Source organism: Rattus norvegicus, chromosome 15 (genome assembly GCF_036323735.1).
Source record: "Rattus norvegicus strain BN/NHsdMcwi chromosome 15, GRCr8, whole genome shotgun sequence".
Taxonomy (NCBI): Eukaryota; Metazoa; Chordata; class Mammalia; order Rodentia; family Muridae; genus Rattus; species Rattus norvegicus.
The window spans coordinates 99,817,045-99,843,221 of record NC_086033.1 but is presented as its reverse complement, the minus strand read 5'-3'; the positions used below and the strand labels follow the sequence as shown (position 1 = coordinate 99,843,221).

Genomic DNA, 26,177 nt, shown 5'->3' with positions numbered 1-26,177 from the left:
AGACCCAAGTTGGAATCCTAAGCACCTATTTTAAAAGAAAAACAAAACTAAAGAAAGAAAAACAAAAATCCAAACAAAATCCCCCACAAAACAGAAATGACTGTATCTCCAGCAGAGAATGTGTGTGTGGAGGGCGGATCCAAGAAGCTGACAAGCTGGCCAGTGTAGAAGAAATGGAAAACCTAGAAGAAATAGAAATCTTGAGATCATGTACCCTTGAGGCTGAGGGTAGCTATCAGGACACCAAATATCCTACTAAATTCTCATGAACACACACAGGCATGCATACATCCCTACTTCCTAACCACTATACTTCTTAACCATATCTATAACATATTCATTACTCCCGCACAGAAAGGACACATATGTACTTAAGAAACACTCAGAAATATATGTGTGAGTATGTATGTATGTACGTGTGTGTATATATATGTGTGTGTGTGTGTGTGTGTGTGTATGTGAGTGTGTGTGTAAATAATGAGAACAAATCGCCAAAAAATAAATACTAATCATAAACATGTGGAAATCCACCCACCCATATCAAAATTCTTAACCTAGAAATGTTCTTGTCCAAAAGAAAGGCAGAGACAAAAAAAATGGAACAGAAATCGTAGAAAAGGCCATCCAGAGACCACCCTACCTAGGGATCCATCCTATGTACAGACACCAAACCCAGACACTGTTGCTGATAACAAGAAGCACTTGCTGACAGAGGCCTGATGTGGCTGTTCCCTGAGAGGTTCTACCAGCACCTGACCAATACAGATGCAGATACTCACAGACAACCTTCGGACTGAGCCCAGGCACAACAATGAGGAGTTAGAAGAAGGACTGAAGGATCTGAAGGAGATTACAACCCAATAGGAAGAACAATACCAACGAAGCATTCCACCCACAGCCGTCAGAGATGTCACCACCCACCAAAGAGTACACATGGAGGGATCCACGGCTCCAGACACATAGGTAGCAGAGGATTGCATTATCTGACGTCAATGGGAGGAGGGGCCCTTGGTACTCTGGAGGTTTGATGCCCAACAGTAGGGGGATGATAGAGTGGTGAGGTAGGAGTGGGTGAGTGGAGGAGAAACTTACAGAGTTAAACTAGAGGGGTGAGAAGGGAGATAGAATGGGGGAGGTGTGGACGGGTAACTGGGAAGGGGGATATTGGTTGAAATGCAAATGATTAATAAAAAATGTGGAAATCCTAATTTTACGAAAAAAAAAACCAAAAAACCCCTCAAAGATTAACATAGTAAGTGACACGGGAAGACAATGCACACTCATGCTCAAGTTCAGTATAAAATATGAATCTCATAGCATCAAATGGTAGAATGGTAGTGGGGTCAATGAAGGTGACAGTTATACATTATGAGAAGAGTATATTCTGATGATATAATATATAGCAAGATACTAATTACAAAATAACATATACTAAAGATCTGTTAAGAGAGATCTACAGTGTCATTGTACTCACAAAGTGATATGCTTATTAGTTTGATTTTAGCTATATTTTTTCATTGTATATACAAATAACAGACACAGAGGTGTCTCCTCCAATTGAAAAGCCGTGTACCGCTCCAGGTGTATCCCTCTTTAGCTTCCCTAGCATTGTAATCCATAAATGTCTTTGGTGACATGCCTTTCCCAGATGTTCATTTTCATTTTTTACCTCCCCCTTTCATGATTTTGTAATATTTTTTAGAAATACCCACCTCCTTTCTGACTACTATGTTACTGACTCGAAAAGGTTTCTAACTCCACACTTGTCGCGTAACGGTTTTAGGCTGCACATCGTGATCTCCAGTTCTAGAACAGGCCCACATTACAAGAGAACATACAGTACACTAACATTCCGAAATCAAAACATAAAAAAATAAAATGGCAAAGCAAACGTTCTCCAGTGCTTTATAAGCACACAGTTTGAATCTGTTTCACAGTAGGCAGTGTTTGATGGGTAAAGAACAAAAAAAATTTCACAAAGAATGTCAAATGATTGAATGCTCGCCTCTTTTGGTGAAACCCTATCAGTTTTATAGGGGAGACAAATATCTACCAGGTGTGCGGCTCTGGACGCCAAACGAGATAATAATAAGTAATAGTGGAAGTGTATGCATTCAGGTTCCAGTCTCGTGACAAATGACAGGAAACAGACGTAAGAAATCAACTGAAGACCGATGAAGTATGCACACAGCGTGGATGAAGTACGCACACAGCGTGGATGAAGTACGCACACAGCATGGATGAAGTACGCACATAGCATGGAAAAATCCAAAGAGAGCAATGCTTGCGGGAAACATGTGAGGGGAAGACAACAGTGTACAAATCAAATTACTTTTGCAGTTTTGGGAGAGAGTTGCTATTCTATGAATGAGAGCAGAGTTGTTTATGGAAACATTACTCTTATCAGAGTACACTGGATGGAACTCTAGAAGGAAATTCTGTAGCCTCTGGTGTAGTCGTTTTCTACCAAATACCCAGAATATGTTATAGGTTTTAGTGTTGGTCTCAAATGTAAAAGAAAGAAAATCAGATTAAGGAGATGTGAACAATTTATTTCCTAATTTACTTTGATTTGGCTTAGAAAGTCTGAAGTGTTTTTAGAAGAGAAAGTGTTTTGTGAGGGTTAATGATGGCATTGCTATGAAAAATCATAGCTTAGGATAGTTTTAGGGCTGCTGATTATGACACCTGCACTACAGTAAACAGCAAATTCGAATGGTACCTGAATACTACCAACAACAACACCAACTACCCAGGAATCATTTCATCTCAGTCTGCTTCACTTTTCTTTTCAGTTTCGTCCTCACTTATGAACTTTGTCTTCTCGGCCATTTTGCTTAGTTTTGCTAACATCTCATCATATAATTAGAAGTATTGGAATTTAAAACTCTCAAACTATGGAAAACATCCATAGTATTAAGCCTGGTCACCTTGGATACATGAGACTATTGATGTCAATATTCTAAGGGACTGACTTGGTGTAGAACGTCTGCGAATGGCTTTTGTGAAAATGACAGGAAACCAGATACCTTTGTGCTGAGATTATAAATAAGACAACAGTGTGCTTTCTCAATGTGGAACATAGGAAGAAAGAGAGCTAAAACATTGTTGGCATATGTATTTGTATATGGCATGCCCCCTATGGAAAAAACATTAAAGTTACAAAAAATATAATTTCTTGGCACTGATAAGTGAGTTTTATCATGCTGTCAGAACACAAATATAGAATACTAAATCAGGGCTTCCAGCAGACACAAGACTCCAAGGATACTTAAACACATTTTATAAATGGAGGAGTAATTGCATATAACCTGATAATTTAAATTATGTCGAGATTGCTTTAATGCCTAATACAATGTAAATGCCATGTGAATAGTGGTTATAGTGCAGCGTGAGTAATAATGATGAGAGTCGGTCTGCACATCATCCCTGGAGATGTGAATTCTTAAATAATTAGAATGCTTTAGTAACCATTAGAGTATTTCATGAATATATACAATCAGTGGAATATGAGAAATTATAATCAAAAGATGCAATCTATAAAAGAATTCATTTGATAGCATTGAGTTGCATCAGAAAACTTAAACTTCCTACTAAGAAGGATTTTTCACTTGCACACATAAAGTTTTTAAGTTCAGTAAGTTTTTTTAAATTAACTTGAGTATTTCTTATTTACATTTCGAGTGTTATTCCCTTTCCTGGTTTCCTGCCCAACATCCCCCTAACCCCTCCCTCTCCCCTTCTTTATGGGTGTTCCCCTCCCCATCCTCCCCCCATTGCCGCCCTCCCCCCAACAATCATGTTCAATAGGTGGAATGATCTTTTGTGTTAACACTAGAATGCAGAAAACGTATAAACCTCACAAATCTTACAAAGAATGTAAACAGGGAAACACCTCTGAAACATTTCAAAGTAAATCTCCCTAGAGAAACACCACGCATTCTTATTTTGAGCAATCTTATATCGTTAAAATATCAACGTTGTGGTTTCTTTTTTTTTAAATTGGGTATTTCTTATTTACATTTCAAATGTTATTCCCTTTCCCACTTTCCTTTCCATAAGTGACCTAACCCGTCCCCCCTCCCCTTCTGTAAGGGCATTCCCCTCCCCATCCATTCCCCCTTACCCCCTCCCCCCCAACAATCCCCTACACTGGGGATCCATCCTTGGCAGGACCAAGGGCTTCCCCTCCGTTGGTGCTGAGCACGGCCATCCTTTGCTACATGTGCAGTTGGAGCCATGGATCAGTCCATGTCAGTCTTTTGGCAGTGGTTTAGTCAATGAAAGCTCTGATTGGTGGGCATGGATGTTCTTATAGGATTGCAAGCCCCTTTAGTTCTTTCAATCCTTTCTCTAATTTCTCCAAAGGAGGTGCCGTTCTCAGTTCAGTGGTTTGCTGCTAGCATTCGCCTCTGTATTTGACATGCTCTGGCTGTGTCTCTCAGGAGACATCTATATACAGTTCCTGTCAACATGGATTTTTTAGCTTTGTCCATCTTATCTAGATCTATAAATATATCCACCAAATATATATGGGCCACAATTGGGACAGGCTCTGAATGGCCATTCCTTCAGCCTCTGCTTTAAATTTTGCCTCCCTATTTCCTCTTATGGATATTTTTATTCCCCTTTTCAAGGAGTGAAGCATCTGCATTTTAGTCAGCCTTCTTGAGTTTCATATCATCCATGCATTGCATCTAGGGTAATTCAAGCTTTGGAGCTCAAATCCACTTATCAGTGAGTGCATACCATGTGTGTTTCTCTGTGATGGGGCACCTCATTCAGGATGCTATTTTCTAGTTCCATCCATTTGCCTATGAATTTAATGAAATCATTGTTTTTGATAGCTGAGTAATATTCCATTGTGTAGATGTACCACATCTTCTGTATCCATTCCTCTGTTGAAGGGAATCTGGGTTCTTTCCAGTTTCTGGCTACTATAAATAAGGCTGCTATGAACCTAGTGGAGCATGTGTCTTTGTTATTTGTTGGAGCATCTTTTGGGTATATGCCCAGGAGAGGTAAAGCTGGGTCCTCAGGTAGTTCTATGTCCAATTTTCTGAGAAACCTCTAGACTGATTTCCAGAGAGCTTGTACCAGTTTGCAATCCCACCAACAGTGGAGGAGTGTTCCTCTTTCTCCATATCCTCGCCAGCATCTATTGTTGCCTAAGATTTTGATCTTAGCCATTCTGACTGGTGTGAGGTGGAATCTCAGGGTTGTTTTAAGTTGCATTTCTCTGATGATTAAGGATGTTGAACATTTCTTTAGGTGCTTCTCAGCCATTCGGCATTCCTTAGCTGAGAATTCTTTGTTTAGCTCTGTACCCCTTTTTCAATGGGTTATTTGGCTCTCTGGAGTCCTTCTTCTACTCAAAGTATAAACAGGCTGAGAAGGAAATTAGGGAAATGACACCCTCTGTAATAGTCCCAAATAATATAAAATACCTAGTTGTGACTTTAACCAAGCAAGTGAAAGATCTGTATGACAAGAATTTCAAGTCTCTGAAGAAAGAAATTGAAGATCTCAGAAGATGGAAAGATCTCCTATGCTCATGGATTGGTAGGATTAATATAGTAAAAATGACCATTTTGCCAAAAGCAATCTACAGATTCAATGCAATCCCTATGAAAATCCCAACTCAATTCTTCACAGAGATAGAAAGAGCAATTTGCAAATTCATTTGGAATAACAAAAAACCCAGGATAACTAAAACTATTCTCAACAAAAACAACCTTCTGCTGGAATCACCATCCCTGACCTCAAGCTATATTACAGAGCAGTAGTCATAAAAACTGTATGATATTGGTACAGAGACAGGCAGATAGATCAGTGGAACATAACTGAAGACCCCGAAATGAACCCACACACCTATGGTCACTTGATCTGTGACATAGGAGCTAAAACCATCCAATGGAAAAAAGCATAGCATTTTCAACAAATGGTACTTTTTCAACTGGAAGTCAGCATGTAGAAGAAGGCATATTAATGCATTCTTATCACCCTGTACAAAGCTTTAGTCCAAGGCGATCTGATAGAGGGCTAATATCCAAAATATACAAAGAACATTTTTGTTTCAAAGTTATGCTAACATACTAGTGTGATATATTATATATCTTAACAGATTATTATAAAAATTTCTAAAGGTGGGAAAAATGTCTAAAATCTGTAGCAACAGGAAAAATGTCTAAAATTGGGATATGTCATGTGGGAGGATTAGGGATGCGAAATTAAAAACAAACAAACAAACAAAAAAACCCAGAAGAAATAGGTGGAACCAGGAAGTTTGCATAGATGATGAAGTATGCCAATTAAGTTTAAGGAACATCTTTTATACTATTAGTAAGAGGGAAAGGCTGAGTTTTTTAAAACTCACGTTGATGCTGTTTGAAAAGAGAAACTCAGACACAAGTGCCTTAGGGCTAATAACAAAAGCATGCAGTGAACTGATAGGATACCCAAAGCTGTCACCTTGACTCCTTTAGGACACTGTCTCCATCCCCAGACTAGCTTTTCCAAGTCCACACCTAGGCAAAAACAGAACTAAGGTTCCCTTTCTCTTTTCATCTGGCCTCTGTTAAAGTCTTAGGTATATTCCTTACATAGATAGCCTAGAGGTAACTATACCATACTCTTGGTACACTTGTATATTTGACTGCCATGTGATTGGTTGAAGTGAAAAAAAGAAACTTTCATAGCTCACAACCAGGATGCTTTAGTATACCTTTGTATGGTCTTATTATCATGATATATATCTTGTGTGGTCTTTTTCTCCTAAGGGTATAACTTTACTATAACCACAAATCATAATGAAAGTACTAACTATTAGTCTACAACATACCTAACTAGTACCCTTCAAAACTATCAAGTTTAGCTAATCGCAGGCATCTGGAAAATGGTGAAGACAGTAGAAGCCTAAGAAACAGTGCCTGCTGGGTCCACCTGGAGCACAGCAGCAGAGTTGAGTGCTAATAGTCTCCCAACCTCTGCCTTCTGGCCCATGGCTTTCTCTATCTTCCTGAGGATGCCTGCATGGATGCCCAAGGGAAATTTAACTTTGAACCCTCCCATGCCAATCCCCTGCAGATGTAGTCTACCTGCTGCACAGCCTACAGAGGAGAGCTGCATGCTGTTTGTTCCCTGACCTCCATTGTCAGACCCATGGCTCTGCCAGCTTCCCCCAGGAGTTCTGCCTGCATCGGAACATATAGCCAACACCTGGAACAACTAGATGGCTAAGGTACAGCCTAAGAAAGGAATCATCAAGAGACAGTGGAGACAGCAAGCCCTGGATATCCAAACACAACAGAAGCAAAAGGGTGATCTTAAATGCCATTTTATAAAGATAATAGAAGTCTTTTGAGAGGAAATGAATAAATCCCTTAAAGAAACACAGAAAAACGCACTCAAGCAGGTAAAAGACACTAATAAAACTCTTCAAGATCAGAAAATAGGAATAGCAACAACAATAACAACAACAAACAACAAACATTTTTAATTAAAAAAAAACCTGAGGTAATCCTGGAGATGGAAAACCAAGGTAAAGAAAACAGGGACTACAGAAGAAGCATCATCAATAGAATACAAGAGATGGAAGAGAGTCTTAGGCATAGAAGACATGATTGAATAAATCAATACATCAGTCAAAGAATATGATAAATCTAAAAAGTTCATGACACAAAACATCCAAGAAATTTGGGATATTATGAAAAGACCAAATCTAAGAATACTAGGAATAGAAGAAAGAGATTAATCCTGGCTACAAGGTCCAGAAAATAATTTCAACAAAACCATAGAAAAAAATTTCCCTAATCTAAAGAAAATTATGCTTGTAATTATATAAAAAGTTTACAGACCACCAAGTAGACTGGATCAGAAGAGAAAACCATCCCACCACACAATAATTAAAACATTAACTATATAAAACAAAGAAATGACATTAAAGCTGTATAGGGAAAAGGCCAAGTAACACATAAAGGAGACCATATCAGAATTGTACCTGACTTCTCAACAGAGGCTCTAAAAGCTAAAAGAGCCTGGGCAGATATCTTGCAAATTCTAAGAGACCACAGTCTGTCAGCCCAGACCACTATACTCAGAAAAGTTTCAATCACAATAGATGGAGAAAACAAGATATATCATGAGAAAACCCAAATTTAGACAATATCTATCCACAAATGCATCCCTACAGAAGATACTAGAAAAAAATGGGAAGATTGGGAATATTATTACCACAAGATTCGCCTATAGCACTTCTGGGCATATACCCTAAAATTTCCCCACCATACTACAAGTATAGTTCCTCATCTATGTTCATAGCATCTTTGTTTGTAATAGCAAGAAACTGGAAACAATCTAGATGTTCCTCAACTGAAGAATGGATCAAGAAAATGTGGTACATTTACACTATGGAGTACTATTTAGCTATTAAAAAACAAAGGCATCATGAAATTTGCAGCAAAAGGACAGAACTAAAAAAGATCATCTTGAATGAGGTAACCAAGACCCTTAAATACAAACATGGTTTATACTTACTTATAATTGGACATTACTCCTAAGGTACAGAAGAGCTGTGGTACAATCCACAGACCCAACAAAATTAGGTAACAAGGAAGACCCAAGGGAGAATGCTTGAATCTCACTCAGAAGGGAAAATAAAGTAGATATCTGAGATGGATTGAGGGAGGTATCTGGGAGGGGAAGTGGTGAAGAGGAGAATGAAGACAAGGATCAGGCGTGGAGAGAGGGGAGCAGGAAAAGGCTGGGAGAGAGTAAGGAGATTAGTGGTGGGCATCTCTCAGACAAGCCAGACACCTGGGAGAGGGAGGCTCCTGAGAGACTACAGATTCGACCCTCTCTGAGACTACTAATAGCTGAGGATATGAAGCCTGAAGTGTCGCCTCTTGTCAGGTGGGACCAAGACAATAAACCATTGACAAAACCTTTGACCCAAATTAGCTCTGCTTACAAGATGTGCGGGGATAAAGATGTAGCACAGGTTGAAGGAAGGGGTAACCAATGGCTGGCCCAACTTGAGACCTACCCCATGGGAGTGAGCCAACCCCTGACACTATTAATGATATTCTGCTATGCTGGTCTACAGGAACATAGCATAACTGTCCCCTTGTAGGAATCATCTAGCAGATAATGAAAACAGATGCAGAGACCCATAGCCAAAGACTAGGCAGAGCACAGGGAGTTTTGTGGAAGAGGGGAACATAGGATTGAGTGAAACATAGAGGTCAAGGACACCACAAGAAGACCACAGAATCAATTAACCTGGGCCCATGGCAGCTTACAGAGATTGAATCTCCAAGCAAAAGCATACATGGGCTGGTCCAATCCTTATACATATTTGTAACAGATGTATAGCTTTGTTTTCATCTGGGTCCTTGGTACCTGCCTTTGGATCCCCTTCCCTTAGTTGAACTGCTTGTTAAGTCTCAGTGGGGGGTATGCTCTTAGTCATGATATGTCAGGGCAGGATGTTATTCAGGAGACAATTCCCCTCCTCTGAGGAGAAGGGGAGGGAGTAGTAGGGGAATGGGTTTGGGAGGGTTGGGCTGGGCTGAAAGGAAAGGAGAAAGGGCAGCTGCAATTGGGATGTAAAGTGCATAAATAAATTAATGACATAAAGAGAAACATGACAACTGAATTTAGTATATCATTCTGGGCAAAACCTGGTACAATAAGATTATATTATAGAAAAAACTAATAAAATATGAATGAAATACACACTTTAGGTATGAATATACTGACAGTAACTGATAGTGACTAATGTACCAAACTAAAGGTATTAATACTGAAATTCCCTGAGGGATGTATGAGTCTATACTATATTCACATTTTCCCTGTAATTTAGATGCTTTTCTACAGTTTGAAGTACTTGAAGAAATAAGTACAAGCTATGATGTGAGGCACAGTGTCTTCAAACAGCTGATGTAAAAATGGAATCGTTTCTAATACTCAATAAACAAAAGCTCTTTGGGTTATTGGTTATGACTTAAAGCTACTGACCAGTGGGCAAACATTTTGTGCTTTGGAGATTTTAAGAGAATCAGAAGGTGATTAACCATGGATCTTACTCTGCTGATTTTTTTATGTAAGTGCTTCGTGTACTGACACTTTCATTTGATACCTCTTGCAATTATAGAATGGTTACTAGAAAAGTTGGAAAGTTTTGTAAACTTTAATGCTGTTAACTGTTGTAAGCACAAAGCAGGTTTTGTTTGAAGAATGCCTTGAAGTAGTTGTACCTTTTTACTCATGTTATCTGAACATGTGATCATTTGACTTAAATTTCATTTGTTCAGGTCATTGTCCTAAAATGCCAAAATGAACAAAACTTAGGCAAAACTATCTTGCTTCCTTATTTAAATTGCAGGAATTTTATTATGTCTGTTTTTTGTTGTTTTGTTTTTAGCACTCTTAAGGATGGTTGGGCAGTCCAATTATCAGATGTTTATTTTACAAATGGATATTTTTATCTATGCTTTATGTAAACCAATATGTGTTTCATTCCTTCAGATTTCCTTACATGCTTACATCTGGGCTACTATTATCAATATGAAGGAAGAAATAATTAAAGTATTTAATAAGTTTTAAAAATGGAACATAATAGACACACGCACCGAGAAGAACAAACAGTAAACATTCATTACAGGCAAATGCCAACTCCACAAGATGCAATTGTGAGTCAAAATATGTGAAGAGACTTGCCTGTGCATTCGGAAAGCTGAGAACTGAAGCGTAGTTAGTTTACAGATAAATGTGAAATGTGAGTTTGTAGTAAGGATTGTGAATTCGGGTATAGCCTTCTGCACCTTTTCCTTTGGGAGGTGTCATAAGGACCGTGTATGTAGGTATTTGTAAGTGTCTTGTGATTTATATTAAAAGTGATAGGTATTTTGCCTTATATTTAACTTTTGTGATAAGCATTCCTTGATCAATTATTCCCTTTCACTTGTGCGATGTTAAGTTTTTGCACCAGACCTTGTTTTTGCTAAGCACATAAACAATGTTTGGCTTTTTTTTTCTGGGTTAAAAGAGAAAATAAGGAAACAAAACAAAGTACATAGCCTACCTTATGCCTTTGTATTTTTGTTTCTTTTGGCTGTGAATTTCTTGAAAGGGATGTCTGTCCTCATTATTTCTGCTTTTTGTTTGTACTTTTTACTTTCAGTTTGCTGCAGCCAGTTTTATATATTTAATGCTTCTACTAATCTAAATTCGGGCAACTTTCCTGACAGAATTCATGTAGCAGGAATGACCAGACCCATCAACTCTCTGTAGCTCTTCTCCTAAGGGGAGGATTTGGCACTCTCCTATACTACCCATGCTGTAACTGTGATTGGGTGCAGTTAGTTCAGCAATCGTGCAGGTAGGCACAGCTGCTGTGTGTTAATGTGTGCAACAGTCATAGGAGCTCTGGAAGTCACCATTTCATAGCTCCTACTCCCCAGCCCTTGCATGTCTTCTGAGCTTTGAATGGAGAAAGGTTGCTCAGATTACACATCCACTTCAGAGTACTCAGCGCTATTTATCCTTAGCTCTTCAACCAGTTGAGTCTCTGCATTAGCCTCTATCCACTGTACAAAAGGACTTCACTGAACCAAGTTGAGAGCAGCATATATGTATGGGTTTAAGCAAAATATTTAGTACGCAGTATAATAACTTGGCCATTTCAAAAGAATAGTAGGATTAAGGGCTTCTGTTCTCTCCAGTTGTCTGGTTTTGAGCAGGTTTGTACTAGAAGGGATGCAGTCCCCCCTGAGGTTCAGGACTCAAAGACTATCAGAAAATGGTTGAGTGGTTTGGACCCATGATGTCACTGCTGATCAGTGGACAGGTCTTGCCAGGCAGGTTGGAAATGTAGCCTGGAGGTTCCAGCCCTGGGAAAGACCACTGACATCTCTCCTTTGCTGTGACACTCAAGGAAATAAATATGGAATATAACAGATGATAGAGAAGCTCCCGTTCATTGGCTAACAAGTTTAGAATGGTTAATTCTGGACTTTAGGAGTAGAGTGGCGCTTTGAATATCAAGAGGAAGAAGTGTAAATGTAGCCACTATGTGGGATTAATTCTAATCACAAATTTTCACTCAGCTAAACCAGAATGGACAATTGCCTTCTTTCCATGTCCACTCATTTTAATTGCCAGATGCCAGGAGTGTACTTTGTATACAATTCTTATAGTAACAAACATTTAAACTCTCATGTAAAACAGAGAAAAAGAAATAGGTTTACAGTACCAACTTATTTATTTATCATCTTTGATGTCATTAGCCAACTTGGAAATGACATCAAAATTTATACATCAATTTAATTTTACCTCAATTAAAATAAATTTTATTAGGAAAAACAAAACGCAGTAAGAAATTAAACTTCATTAATTAATGATATTCATTTGGTGAAAGATGCAATACTGGTTCCTTGAAAATTAAATCTTCTTTCAGGAAGAGCCATGACTCTGGCTATATCAATAATTATATGAGATGCTCAATATACGTAAACAATCAGATGTCTCCTGGTTTATCATGTTCCATTTGATCAATATGCAAGCTAATAATATTAATAAAATCAGGTGCAATAAAATACTATTATGGTTGCTAGAATAACATAAGGCTGTATGTTTGCTTTTCACAATAGAAAGATATCTCATCTTTTTCAGACTCACTAAAAGGTACTTTCTATGTTATAAAAGCATATCTTCTGGGGGTTGGGGATTTAGCTCAGTGGTAGAGCGCTTGCCTAACAAGCATAAGGCCCTGGGTTCGGTCCTCAGCCCCGAAAAAAACAAAAACAAAAACAAAACAAAAAGAAAGAAAGAAAGAAAGAAAGCATAAATTCTACCATTTATTCTAATTAAATTAATTGTAAAGTAGTATGGGGGGGCAAGTATTCATGTTTCTAAGTTTAAATTCAAAGCAGTGTATTGAGCCCTCCTTGCATCCCTGGGACGAAGCCTACTTGATCATGGGGAATGATCGTTTTGATGTGTTTTTGGATTCGGTTTGCAAGGATTTTATTGAGTATTTTTGCATTGATATTCATGAGGGAATTTGGTCTGAAGTTGTCACTCTTTGTAGGGTCTTTGGGTGGTTTGTTATGAGCATAATTGTGGCTTCAAAGAATGAATTGGGTAGTGTTCCTTCTGTTTCTATTTTGTGGAATAGTTTGAAGAGTATTGGTATTAGGTCTTCTTTGAAGGTCTGATAGAATTCTGCACTAAATCCATCTAGTCCTAGGCTTTTTTTTTTTTTTTGAGATGTTTTATCTGACACTGACTTAACTTTGGTACCTTGTATTTGTCTATAAAATTGTCCATTTCCTCCAAATTTTTCAGTTTTGTTGAGTATAGACCTTTATAGTAGGATCTGATAAATTTTTGAATTTCCTCAGTTTCTGTTGTTAGGTGTCCCTTTTAATTTCTGATTTTGTTAATTTCGGTACACTCTCTGTGCCCTCTGGTTAGTTTGGCTAAGGGTTTATCTATCTTGTTGATTTTCTCGAACAACCAGGGTCTGGTTTTGTTGATTCTTTGTATATAGTTCTTTTTGTTTCTACTTGATTGATTTCAGCTCTGAGTTTTATTATTTCCTGTTGTCTAATCTTCTTGGGAGAATTTGCTTCTTTTCGTTTTAGAGCTTTTAGGTGTGCTGTCAAGTTATTAGTGTATGCTCTCGCCAGTTTCTTTTTCTTTTTTTTTTTTTTTTCCGGAGCTGAGGACCGAACCCAGTGCCTTGTGCTTGCTAGGCAAGTGCTCTACCACTGAGCTAAATCCCAACCCCCACCAGTTTCTTTTTGAAGACATTCAGAGCTATGAGTTTTCTTCTTAGCCCTGCTTTCATTGTGTCCCATAAAGTTGGGTATGTTGTGCCTTCATTTTCACTAAATTCTAAAAAGTTTTAATTTCTTTCTTTATTTCTTCCTTAACCAAGTTATCATTGAGTAGAGTGTTTTTCAGCATCCACGTATATGTGGGCCTTCTGTTGTTTTGTTGTTATTGAAGACCATCCTTAGTACATGGTGATCTGATAGGATGCATGGGATTATTTCAATCTTCTTGTATCTATTAAGGCCTGCTTTGTGACTAATTATATGGTCAATTTTGGAGAAGGTACCATGAAGTATTTAGAAGGCATATTCTCTTGTTTTAGGATGAAATGTTCTATAGATATCTGTTAAATCCATTTGCTTCATAACTTCTGTTAGTTTTCTGTGTCTGTTTCCATGATCTGTCCGTTGATGAGAGTGGGGTGTGTGTAGCTCAGAAGAGCACCTCCATCCCATATGTTTGCAATACCCTGTACTCTCTGCTCTCATTGAAGTTCCTTGGGTTCTATATTTTCCTCATTCCCCTTAAGTCTAGATGGATTTCAACATTAAGTTATGAATATGAATAAAACCTAAATAAGAACTGTTAGAAAATGAAGTCAAAGCCTTGTAGGTTGAAATTATTTATAGAATGTTCATGTGACATACTGTTGTCAGGCTTAGCTTCAAATGTCTTTACCTACAGAGCTATGTCATAAGCTCTCAACACAAAGATTCTTTGTTATTTTAAGAGGTGCAGATATATACCTTCCCACATTCTACACTACAGATTATAAACACCTTGGCAAACAGTAAAAACAGGGGACATTCTCTGCTCACAAAACTTACTGTAAAGAAAACAAAGCAAAAGAAAGAAGCAAGCAGAAAACTCACTTTTGTAAATTTAATAGACAAGAAGAGACCATTCTTCTCACTATTTCTGTTCTACTTTGTGCCACGAGCGCAGTGAGCTTATAGGGAAGTTAGAGGCAAACGTGTGCAGCATTAGCGTTTATGAGAAAAACTGTCATATATATGAGTATGTCTACTTAAAAATTCATAAAATATACAAATTTCTAATTCAAATGAGGTTCTGGGGGCATGTTTAAATTAATGAGTTTATTCAGTACAATTAGTTAATTTAATCATAGCAAGAAAATTTATAGAATTTCAGGAACTGACATTAAAACTTATGTGGAAATGCAATGACTTGAGATTATGGAAACAAATATTAAGAAGAACAAAGGTTGAGCGCTTACACCATTAGATTTTAAGAGATGGTTATAAAAAAAAAGCTACATGGTTGTAATTGGTATAGGGTGGTGGCATTATGAGGAGAGGCATATAGTGAAAGTGCAGATGCAAGCATAGTTCCGTGGTGTATTCTAACGATAGTTGTACAGTGAGGACAGAAGAATTGTTACATCAAAAGATGCTAGAAGTGGGCATTCATGTGGACACAAGCACAAGCCTTGACTTCAACATCAACATTTTAAAGAGGTATTTACTTTGTTTTATGCGCATGCTGCTTTTTTCCTGAATATATTTCTTTCATTGCTAGTGGCAGCAGTATTAGAAAGCAAGTGTCTGATCTTCTAGATCTGGTGTAATGGGTGGGTGTGAGCCACTGTTGTGCTGGGATGTCCAAGGTCTTCTGCAAGAGCAACAATTTCTCTTACCTGCCGAGGCATCTCCCTGGATCCCCAAATTAAACTTTCTAAAATTTAAGGACTCTTCCTCTTAACAAGTATTAAAAACGAAAATTAAATTCTACAGCCACTGGAATGAGAAAAATATTTATAATTGCATATGTGCCAAGGGACCTGTAAACAGACAAAATGCAGAACTTCTGTAATCTAAGGAAATTAAAGTTTTCAGCAAATGCAAATGTTGCAAGAGAAACCATCAGGAAACAAGGAAAATAATAAGATAATCAGCATCATTAATCATTAAAGGAATGCAAATTAAACACACTCGCGCTATCTTTTCTATTGGCGTCTCAAAGTAAGGTAAACATTAAGGTAAAATACGTACAATCAGAAGAAAGCCGTCCTCTCTACTTTCCTTATGTGAATGTAAATTAGCTAGAGCCCTCAGGAAAATAGAATCAAGTTGTATCTTACAAACTCTGTCATGTGCTTACTACCTTAGATCATGCTATTCCAATATCAGAAGTGTACTGATATACAGGAAAATGTAGTCGTATGCAAAATGTAGATTGGTATTCAAGCTCAAAAATAAAATTAATAATATTGTCCATGACTTGGCTAATAATGATACTCATTGTAAAACACCAATATAATGAAATGCTATATAATCATACAGGTGAAAAGGAAAAGAATTTACTGATGTGAAAGAAAAAATGCATCAAAATTCACTATGTTAAAGGACATAAAGCAGACTCAAAAATTTACTTAACGTGTGCCCCATGCACATGGAAGTCTGGAGAATTCAGAGCACAGGTATTAGGGGTTCCCCTGAATGAGGCCTTGTGGGAGGAGATGGACTAGAGAAGGACACCAAAATTGATTCTGGTAAATGAACACAGTTTCTGCTCTGATTATACAAATGCTGCGTGAACATTAACTTTTTAAAATGTATTGAAATATGATGGTAAATTTTGCAAATGTCATTTGAACAAGGTATGCTGCAATAAGGATGATTAGAAAGAAGTTCCCTCATACTCACTTTGGAGGTCTCTTTCTGAGTCATCGCTTGGTTAAAATTCAACACTGTTCACCTGCTTGTTCTCCAGTTTCCCTGTATGCTTCTCTACCTCCTGTATGCGTCTCTACCTCCTGTATGCTTCTCTAACTCCTGTATGCTTCTCTACTTCTTATTCTTTGGTGCATCAATGAGTTTTCAATTCTCTTTCTTTGTTTTGAATTTGAAACCAAAAATATTTCATATTAATCCTGGATTTTTAACTATAATGGACACTATTTTCATTAGTTCAATTAACCATGCTATAAAAAGAATTGTTCTATTTTATAGTCTGTGAGTATTTTAATTATATACAAATACATTCCAAAACACATATTAATTCTCATAAAAATGATGGATAATAGCCAATAAATACAAGTATAAAATAGATATGCATGTTCTTTCCATATAATTAAATTCCTTAATTTTGTGAAATTACTGTTAAATAATTTAAATTTTTTAAACTTCTCTTTAAATGGGGAAGTTGAATAGTAAGATTGAACAATTTTGTTTTTCAAATAACATACAACAGTATTATATGTCATATAATAACAGTGTGTGCATGCCAGTTTATATAGATAAGTTACCCTCTAAAACTGAGAGACACAGAACATCAGAAAATGTACCATAATTTGTTCAGCTATTTCTCTGTTTGCAGCTCTTAGGTGTTTAGCAATTTGATAGCTTACATTGCATATCAACACAAACTCTGACGGGTGAGATGTATCTATTTCTAACCCTCGTGTGAATCCATAAGCCTAGCATCTAATGGAGAAGCTCATCACTTCTCCAAATACATTTCCTGCTTTGTTCTGGGTGCTGTAGTAATATAGAAATGAAAGCACAGCTCATACAAAGCAAAGGGAGTTTTCTTTCAATGCTAAGTAACACAGCCTTAAACCTTCTCAGGAGCTGTTGTTGGCGATAGAATCCTGGGCATGGTGCTAGTGTTGTAGACCGTCACTGACTTATCTTTCTCTCAGGCCTCATTCCATGTATAGTCTTCTTAAGTTTAACAATTCTTTATGTATGCTGTGGTGAGCTGCAACCACAAAACTGTTTCACTGCTACATCAGAAGCATAATTTTGCTACTGTGATGACTTTTTTTTTCAGATTTGATGTGAGATTTATTATTGAACATGATTTGATAGGGTATAGGAGAGCACTGTGGAAGCCTTCTGGAATGCAGGGCTCTCCACTTGTCAGGAGGACCACGATTGGGGATATATTTGACACCACAGCCATCAGGAATGAGCCGCTTCTCAGCAACCATGTCTTCAAATTCATCTGCATTGAACTTGGTGAAACCCCATTTCTTTGAGATGTGGATCTTCTGGCAGCCAGGGAACTTGAACTTGGCCCTGCGCAGAGCCTCAATCACATGTTCCTTATTCTGCAGCTTGGTTCGGATAGACATGATGACTTGGCCAATGTGAACCCTGGCTACTGTGCCCTGGGGCTTCCCAAAGGCACCACGCATACCTGTCTGGAGCCTAGATCAGGGACAGCAATTATGATCAGACACTTGATTATTCAACTGCCAGAAAACTGTTTCCAAGGTCCCTTGAGGTAACCCATATAGACAATAGGCTACATACACTACCAAGGAGGCTGCTGTTTGCAACCATTGCACACCAAAGTCCCCATGGGGAAAGGGACTGTGATGACTTATAATGTGAATAGCTGATATGCAGTATGTCAGATATGTGCCTCCCAATGGAGTTGAAACTCATAGGTTGAGAATCACTGGTATATTTATTTAGACATGATAATATCACAAAGCAGTTTTTCATGTGGCTTGTTTATCACCACATTGATATATTCACAGAGACTGAGGAGGGTGTTGGATCCCCTAGCACTGCTGTTAGGGACAGTTGCCAGCTGAAAATCCAACCCTGGCACCTCTGGAAAAGCAGTATGTGTGCTTTATGACTGAGTCATCGCTCCAGTTCCACGTTTATACTAATATATATTAAAATTTTTCTTAAGATACGCTACTCAACTTTTGGGAAAACAGAAAGATTGACCTACCTACTCATTGCTCTTTTTAAATTACAAACACCTAAACTTGTGTGTTCTCAAGCCGCTTAAGAATACAAAATCCTTGTGCATTCTTGACTGTAACTTCAGCTTGTGTCCTCTGTTGCAGACTCCATCTCTGTTTCCTTTCTTCATTTATATTCTTAGGTCTGTAATATCTCGCTGTCTTTATAGAACAAGAACTCCATCCCATCGCTGCTCCCAGAGTGCCTGTGATTCTCTTGGCTCCACCATCACACAACACATTCAACAATAGCAAGGGATAGATACTGTGTGCCTCAAGGCACTGTGAAAGGCTGACAATCAGAGCTCATGATGAAGACAAGTCACAGGTAAAGACGATGTTTTTATCAAATTGAGTCGTATCTTAGGCTTTTGCTGCTTTGAACAGACACCATGACCATGGCAACTCTTATAAGGACAACCTATAATGGGGGCTGGCTTACAGGTTTAGAGGCTCAGTCCATTAGTATCAAGGCAGGAGTATGGCAGCATCCAGGAGGCATAGTGTAGGAGGAGTTGAGAGTCTCATCTCTTGTTCAGAAGGCAGCTAGCTAGTAGAAGCCTGGCTTCATGTGGTTAGGGGGAGGGTCTTAAAGCACAAGGCTACAGTGACAAACTTCCTCCTCAAAGCCACATCTCCAAATAGTGCCAATCCCTGGGCCAACCATACTCAAACGACCACAGTAAGAAACATTTATTCGGAAAGATGAAAACTAGGGACTGCTTGCAGGCACCTGCTAGACTGCTGATAATAGTTCATCCATTAACTGCTTTGAGTTCAACAGCAAGGCTTCAATAAACGGAAGTTAGAGTTATGGACAAACAAAACAAAACAAAACAAAACAAAACGAGAAATATCCAATAATTCCAGGCTTCCAATTTTGAAACAGCACCAGAATGTACATTAAACTAAATGCAGTTATGTTCTGAACCTTTCAAGGGATGTTCAAGGAATATTATACAGGGGTTTGTCAGTCTGAAATTAGTACCAGTTACTCTTTGATCTTGAATTATGGCAGTGAGGAAAGGAGGAGGTAACATTAGTAACCATGCAGACAAGCAAAGGAGTGTACCCCAGTCTCTGAAGCACCATTTCTTCACAGCTACTGGTGCATTGGTGTCTGAATGTTGTGTTGCCTAAATTTGGTTCTCACTCACCCTCCTGTGTGTTTCCTTGGGGTTATATTTTATGTTGTGACCACACTTCATCAGAGAGGCAGAGATAGGATCAAATTCATTGGAGAGCTTAGAGTATAAATCCCTCAATTTCCTTTATGCTATAAACTATGGGTGTAGGATGTAGTAACTTTTGACTTCTAAAAACAAACTTTGCTCAATCGTGTCTTTGAGGATCTTTTTTTTCAGCTGTTTGCTATAGTGTTTTCAACAGGGTAAAAAGAGGATCTTTAATTCATCTGCATGCATTTGCTTTTTAGTGATTCCTGTGTTGCAGTGGATCATAAGGTGAGCTCTGACAACACAAATCAGGACTTCCTCCCTAAACTCTTGGAATAAATATTGTAAGATAAGATTGGAAGGAAAACATTTAAGCAAATGATTTAAAAGTCCTCAGACTGCCCCAGAAAATCAAGCCATTGTATATAAATTATATCATGCTCATAGATTGCAGTGAAGAATCAAACTGCGTCGACTAAGCTTGAATTGTCCACCCAGGCGTGTATACCATCTCATATCCGATTACGCCTTGGACTATTACTGGGAAAAAAATCCCACCATCTATGGATACAGATTTTAAAAATCATATTATGTTGTCATTTGATTTAAAAATTAAACAACATAACATGTGGAAAGTCAGCTTAACTGTAATGGAAAATAGGAAGATTTGATACAATTGAGTTAAGAAATGACCTTTGGGATAAAATGTAATGGGACATACAGATCACACATTGGTGTATTTAACAGTTGACAGGCTATGGAAATCTTGTTTTATTTTTAAATTTTGGAGATTATAATATAATGATGTAGTTTTCTCCTTACTTTCCTCTCTCCAAATCCTGCCAGTTACCCCTTTATTCTGTCTTTCAAATGGTGTGGCCTCTTTCCAAAATACATTATTATATACACACTCATACACACACATGTACAAACATAGACACAGTAACACACCCACATATGTCTACACATATAAAACATACACAAATAGACATAGGCACAAACACATAAATACACACACACATGTATACACATACACACATGCATTCCTAAATGCATAAGTATAACATGCTAAGCTTCTCCATTACTTGAAAGAATATGTTGGGGATAACATTAGAAGTCTTGATTCTGGGGGGTTGGGGATTTAGCTCAGCGGTAGAGCTCTTGCCCAGCAAGCGAAAGGCCCTAGGTTCGGTCCCCAGCTCCGAAAAAAAAAAAAAAAAAAGAAGTCTTGATTCTGTTGCTGTTATAAATCTATGATAATTTCTAAGCCTTTAACAAAATTGTTTCATCAAACATATTAAAGGCATCTTATATTGAAAATAATGAGATTTAGTACATGATATTCTGCAGCACTTAATGCAAAGTTATAAGTATCTTTCTCATCATCTAATGTGTCTTTGTGTGTGTGCATATACATGCATTGTAAGTGTTACAAACAGAAAATGCTATAGTTGTTGCAAAATACCTTCATGGAAATGTGATTTTTATGGGAAAAATACAACTAAAAGTTCAGTCAACATGTAAGTCTTGAGTGTCACAAGTCTTATTATTTGTCTATAACTTTCTGGGTTAATTTTTTATGAATGCTGTACTTATTAGTAGGTTCTTGAGTGGACAAGTTTCAGCTCTGCAGACTTTTTCCAGCCCTACACCAGAGAGGAAAGGGCTGATCCAAAGAAACAAATAGCTTAGGTGTTTGACTATATCATAATTATTGTCAAAGGGTCAATGAATGTAGAGAGCAGAAATGTGGAGAAAGTTATGAGGTTGGCTCTTGATCTATTAATGAGTCCAATATTGACAGGGAGATCTGAGGTTTGCTGCCCATTGGTGACACGCCATCAAGGGAGTCACAGTGTTCAACTCAGACATACTCTGTCCATTCCACACTCACCTAGGAGATGATTACAATTCTTTCCAGTCAATTGACCAATAGCTTCTTCTCTTCTTTTGACCCTGCTTCATTCCTTTCTGAGGTCTTGTCTCTTCATCATCTTGAGTTTCATAGAAAAATATTTAATAAAAGACCGAAAACTGCAGGAAATTTTAGGTGTTTGCCTCTGCATATATCATTTTCTAAACTATCCTCTTCTCTTCTCTTCTCTTCTCTTCTCTTCTCTTCTCTTCTCTTCTCTCCTCTCCTCTCCTCTCCTCTCCTCTCCTCTCCTCCCCTCTCCTCTCCTCTCCTCTTCTCTTCTCCCTTTCCATCCCTTCCCCTCCTCTCCCCTCTCGTCTCCTCTCCTCTCCTCTCTGTCCTCTTCTCCTCTCTGGAAAGTTCAGCTGTTTTTTGGCCTCTTTAACATTTTGTTCTATTTTGCAAAAATACAAATATAACTTGTTTCTATTGTCATTGTTAATTCAACCAACCATGCCATCTATACCTGTGTCTTTTCTTTTCTTCTTTTTCTTTTTTGATATTTTATGTATTATCATTTCAAATGTTATCCTCTTTGCCAGCTTCCCCTTGGGAACCCCCATCCTCTCCCCTTTCCCTACTTCGATGAGGCGGCTGCCCCTCCCACCCACCCACTCCCACCTTACTACCCTGCCATTCTACTACACTGGGGAATTGAGCCTTCACAGGACCAAGGGCCTCTCCTGCTATTGATGCCAGACAATGCCATCCTCTGCTACATATGCATCTGGAGCTATGAGTCCCTACATGTTTACTCTTTGGTTGGTGGTTTAGTCCCTGGGAGCTCTGGGGGTCTGGTTGTTTGATATTGTTGTTCTTCTTATGGGAATGCAACCACCTTCAGCTCCTTCACTCCTTTCTCTAACTTCTCCATTGTGGACCCCGTGCTCAGTCCAGTGGTTGACTGGGAGCATTCACCTCTGTATTTGTCAGGCTCTGGCAGAGCCTCTCAGGAGACAGCTATAACAGGCTTCTGTTAGCAAGCACTTCTTGGCATCAACAATAGTGTCTGGGTTTGGTGTATGTATATGGGATATATGCTCATGTGGGGCAGTCTTTGGGTGGCCTTTACTTCAGTCTCTGGTCCACACTTTGTCCCCTTATTTCCTTTAACGAGGAGCCATTCGGGATTAAAAATTTAGAGATGAGTGGATGGCCCCATCCCCCAACAGGGGCATTGCCTAACCGCTCTGTATGGTCTCTATAGGTTTTCTCTCCCCTTTGTTGGTCATTTTATCTAATCTCATCACTGTTAGGTCCTGAGAGCCTCTTGCTTTCCTGGCATCTGAGACTTGCTGGGGCCTACACTTAGTTCCCCATCCCTCATTGCTACACACCTCTGTTCAAATTCCTGACCTCTGTATATCATCCCTGTCTCCTAGCACACCTGATCCTGTTCTGCTTTCCCTCCCCCGTCTTCTCTTTCTCCCTAATACTCCCATCCTTTACCTCCCATGAGAATTTTGTTCCCCCATCTAAGAAGGACTGAAACATCCAGATATTGGTCTTCTTTCTTCTTGAGCTTCATATGGTGTGGGAATTCTGAGCTTTTAGGCTAATATCCACTTATTAGTGAGTGCTTACTCGTGTCCTTTTTTATGACTGGGTTACCTCATTCAGGATATTTTCTAGTTGCATCCATTTGCCTAAGAATTTCATAAAGTCAGTGTCTTTTCTTTATGAATCATACTTCTGTGCTTGAGTTATACATGATTCGTGTTTATAGGAAATATGACAGTAAAGTGGCTAACATAGCAGTTAGATATGTAACCAATTCCCAGTACTGGGAGCTTCATTTAGTGACAACAGATGTCCCATTGGAACTCCATTTTCCACCCTTACTTGATGACTTTATTTAGATATACCTTTGCACATGTATATATTTTAAGAAGTTTCTGTTGTATGAAACCCCTCAATCTTTAGTTTTAGGTTTCCTTCCCCATATTCTTTCCCTCTCTCCCCTTCCTCCATTTCCCCATTTAATCCTCACATTCTAGACTACGCCCCACTCACCCATTCATAACTATTTCATTTTACCTTCCTAGGGATACCCATCCCTCTTTAATTTTGTTCTAGGAGGCAAATAAGTAATGCAGAAATAATTAGACCCATTCAGAACTTGTTTTTACATTTTCTTCTCTGAGACCAGATAACCCTTAATCTATGTAGAGCACACCAGTGAAATCTGTCATTCTAGGCACTGATCCAAGCTTCATTTGAGCTGAACAGTGGGAACTCAATTTTCCTATGACCCTAAGTGAATTTTAGAAACCAGTGCCTTCTTCCCAGGTATTCTTTCCTCAGACTTAAGCACACATATGTTAACCAGAGGTTTAAGGAGCATCTCTGAAAATCTCAGACAGTCCTTCATTCTTCTGTATTTAGTTTTTTCAAATATATATATATATATGTATATATATACACAAATATATTCAAATATATATACAAATACATATTTATATAGTCAAATATATACAAATATATTAAAATATATATTTGAAATGTATAGAACTATTGTTAGTTGTTGAATTTCAAAATAGGAAAGTGAGGTTCTTCAGCATGCCAGAAAAGAGAGGAAAGTCAGAAATTTTGGCAGCTCTTCAGGAGATAAAGTAGAAAAGAAATTTTTTGTTATTAGTGGTGGGATATAAGTAGAAAAAAAGCAGGAAGTAATAAGAGGAAGTTTGGTTTCCCACATACAAACTGTCATATTCATTTTAATTCATATGACTGGTAGATTGGGTGAGTTAAATTTTCACATATCACCAGCCCTTTCCCTAGGGACCAAGAGGCGAATGATAAAGTGGCCACAGTCCCTGAATCATCAGGGTGTCTACCTAAGCTAACTAACTGAACTAGCTAACAAACAAGACAAGTTCAAAAGTAAATGTTAGCCAGAAAAGATTAATTAAATTGGGTCTTAGACTTCCTTTCATAAATAAGGCTCCCAGTCCTTTTCAGAATCAGTGACCCCCCTCTAGTTAATATAACATTCAAGCAAGCTCTAACTTTCAGCCAAACTAACTTTCTGCTCTTGCTTCAAAGATTAGAAGCAGGAAGGGAACGGCTGAGGGCTGTTACATTTGCAGGAGTGTAATGTGATCACTGACAGGTCGACAGGAGGGTGAGGAAACAAAGTACACAAAGAACCAAAGAACAGGGCAGTCTAAGTCCTAAAATATCAAAACCTGTTTACTTTCAATACCACAAACACAACAACAGGAACAACTCTCCATAGTCTAAAAAAAATTGGCAATACCCACTTCGAACACACGTTGAAGATTTAATGCGTGATGATTTTCTTAAAATGTTAAGTAGTCTTTTAAAAAGGGAGTCATTAATTTCATAACCCCTTTTGGTCAATTCTGAGTAGAATTCTAAGACCAACAGTGCAAGTTGAAAATGCTGGTCTGTGAGCTGTTTTGTTTCTAGAAATTGAAGCTTGGAAGAAAATAAAAGGAGCCCCGCCCTTCAAAGATATAGGTCAGTTCTAAATGTTTGACCTTGATTAAACAGTGGTTCTATTAAACTGTCTTAAAGAAAGATATGTTAAGAATTTTTCCAATAGTCAGATGGATAAAGAACAAAAAAAAAAAGAAAGAAAAATCTGTACAGTGTTTATGAAACATGAGTCAAAAATGTAAATCCCAATTTTTGAAGGAAAAACATTTAGTTTAAAATGGATTAGCAATAGGAAATAGAGAAATATAACATACAAAGCATATTTTGGATAAAATTATTTTGAGCAACATATTTATGTATTTCAGAATGAAGTAGTATGTTAGAATATTTCAGATAGTAAAACATATATAAGATAAAAATGTGGCAAATACATTTTCTAGTTGCTATGCAGCAAAAGAGACATTTAACTGAGCAGGAGGAGAATCGTGAGGAAGCCTCACATCCGAATGAAGAATTAAATGCTGCCTTCGGTGCAGTATTGGAGCTGTAGGTCATATGTAAAGTGAAAGTTTGAGAAAAGGACACAACAAGATAAAAAATGATATAATCAGGGAAATGGAAAATCTATACCTTAATCACAAAACAGGGTTAAAGTAAAATAAAAATGCTTAAGACCATGCAAGTAGGTGGGGAGCAGCTAGTCAAAGTACACACAGGCTTAGTTACAAATGAGAGGTAAGCTGTAGACTTCCAAAATAAGGAATGTGCCTGTCATTAAATGGAGTTAGATGAAGAATCCAACGTTTAATGAAAGCCAATTCTCTTGACTTAAAGTCTACAACAATGCCAAGCAACCAGAGCTTCCAGGGACTAAGCCACTACCTAAAGACTATACATGGACTGACCCTGGACTCTGACCCCATAGGTAGCAATGAATATCCTAGTAAGAGCACCAGTGGAAGGGGAAGCCCTGGGTCCTGCTAAGACTGAACCCACAGTGAACTAGTCTATGGGGGGAGGGCGGCAATGGGGGGAGGGTTGGGAGGGGAACACCCATAAGGAAGGGGAGGGGGGAGGGGGATGTTTGCCCGGAAACCGGGAAAGGGAATAACACTCGAAA

General features: G+C 38.2%; 2 protein-coding genes and 1 non-coding gene across 6 annotated transcripts in view; all 3 read right to left on the bottom strand.

Annotated features, from left to right (window-relative positions):
• The window catches only part of Gpc5 (glypican 5), a 1,436,787-nt gene that overhangs the window by 208,064 nt on the left and 1,202,546 nt on the right, over positions 1-26,177 (bottom strand). The gene's annotated exons all lie outside the window — the stretch shown is intronic.
• LOC100912132 (60S ribosomal protein L10-like) lies at positions 13,692-18,019 on the bottom strand (the record flags this gene model as incomplete). Its single annotated transcript, XM_063274826.1, has 1 exon — positions 13,692-18,019. A coding segment is annotated over one exon (432 nt), but the record flags the coding sequence as incomplete, so codon positions are not given.
• LOC120097209 (small nucleolar RNA SNORA70) lies at positions 18,068-18,202 on the bottom strand. The gene has a single exon (XR_005494445.1). It is a non-coding gene; the product is annotated as a small nucleolar RNA SNORA70 (small nucleolar RNA).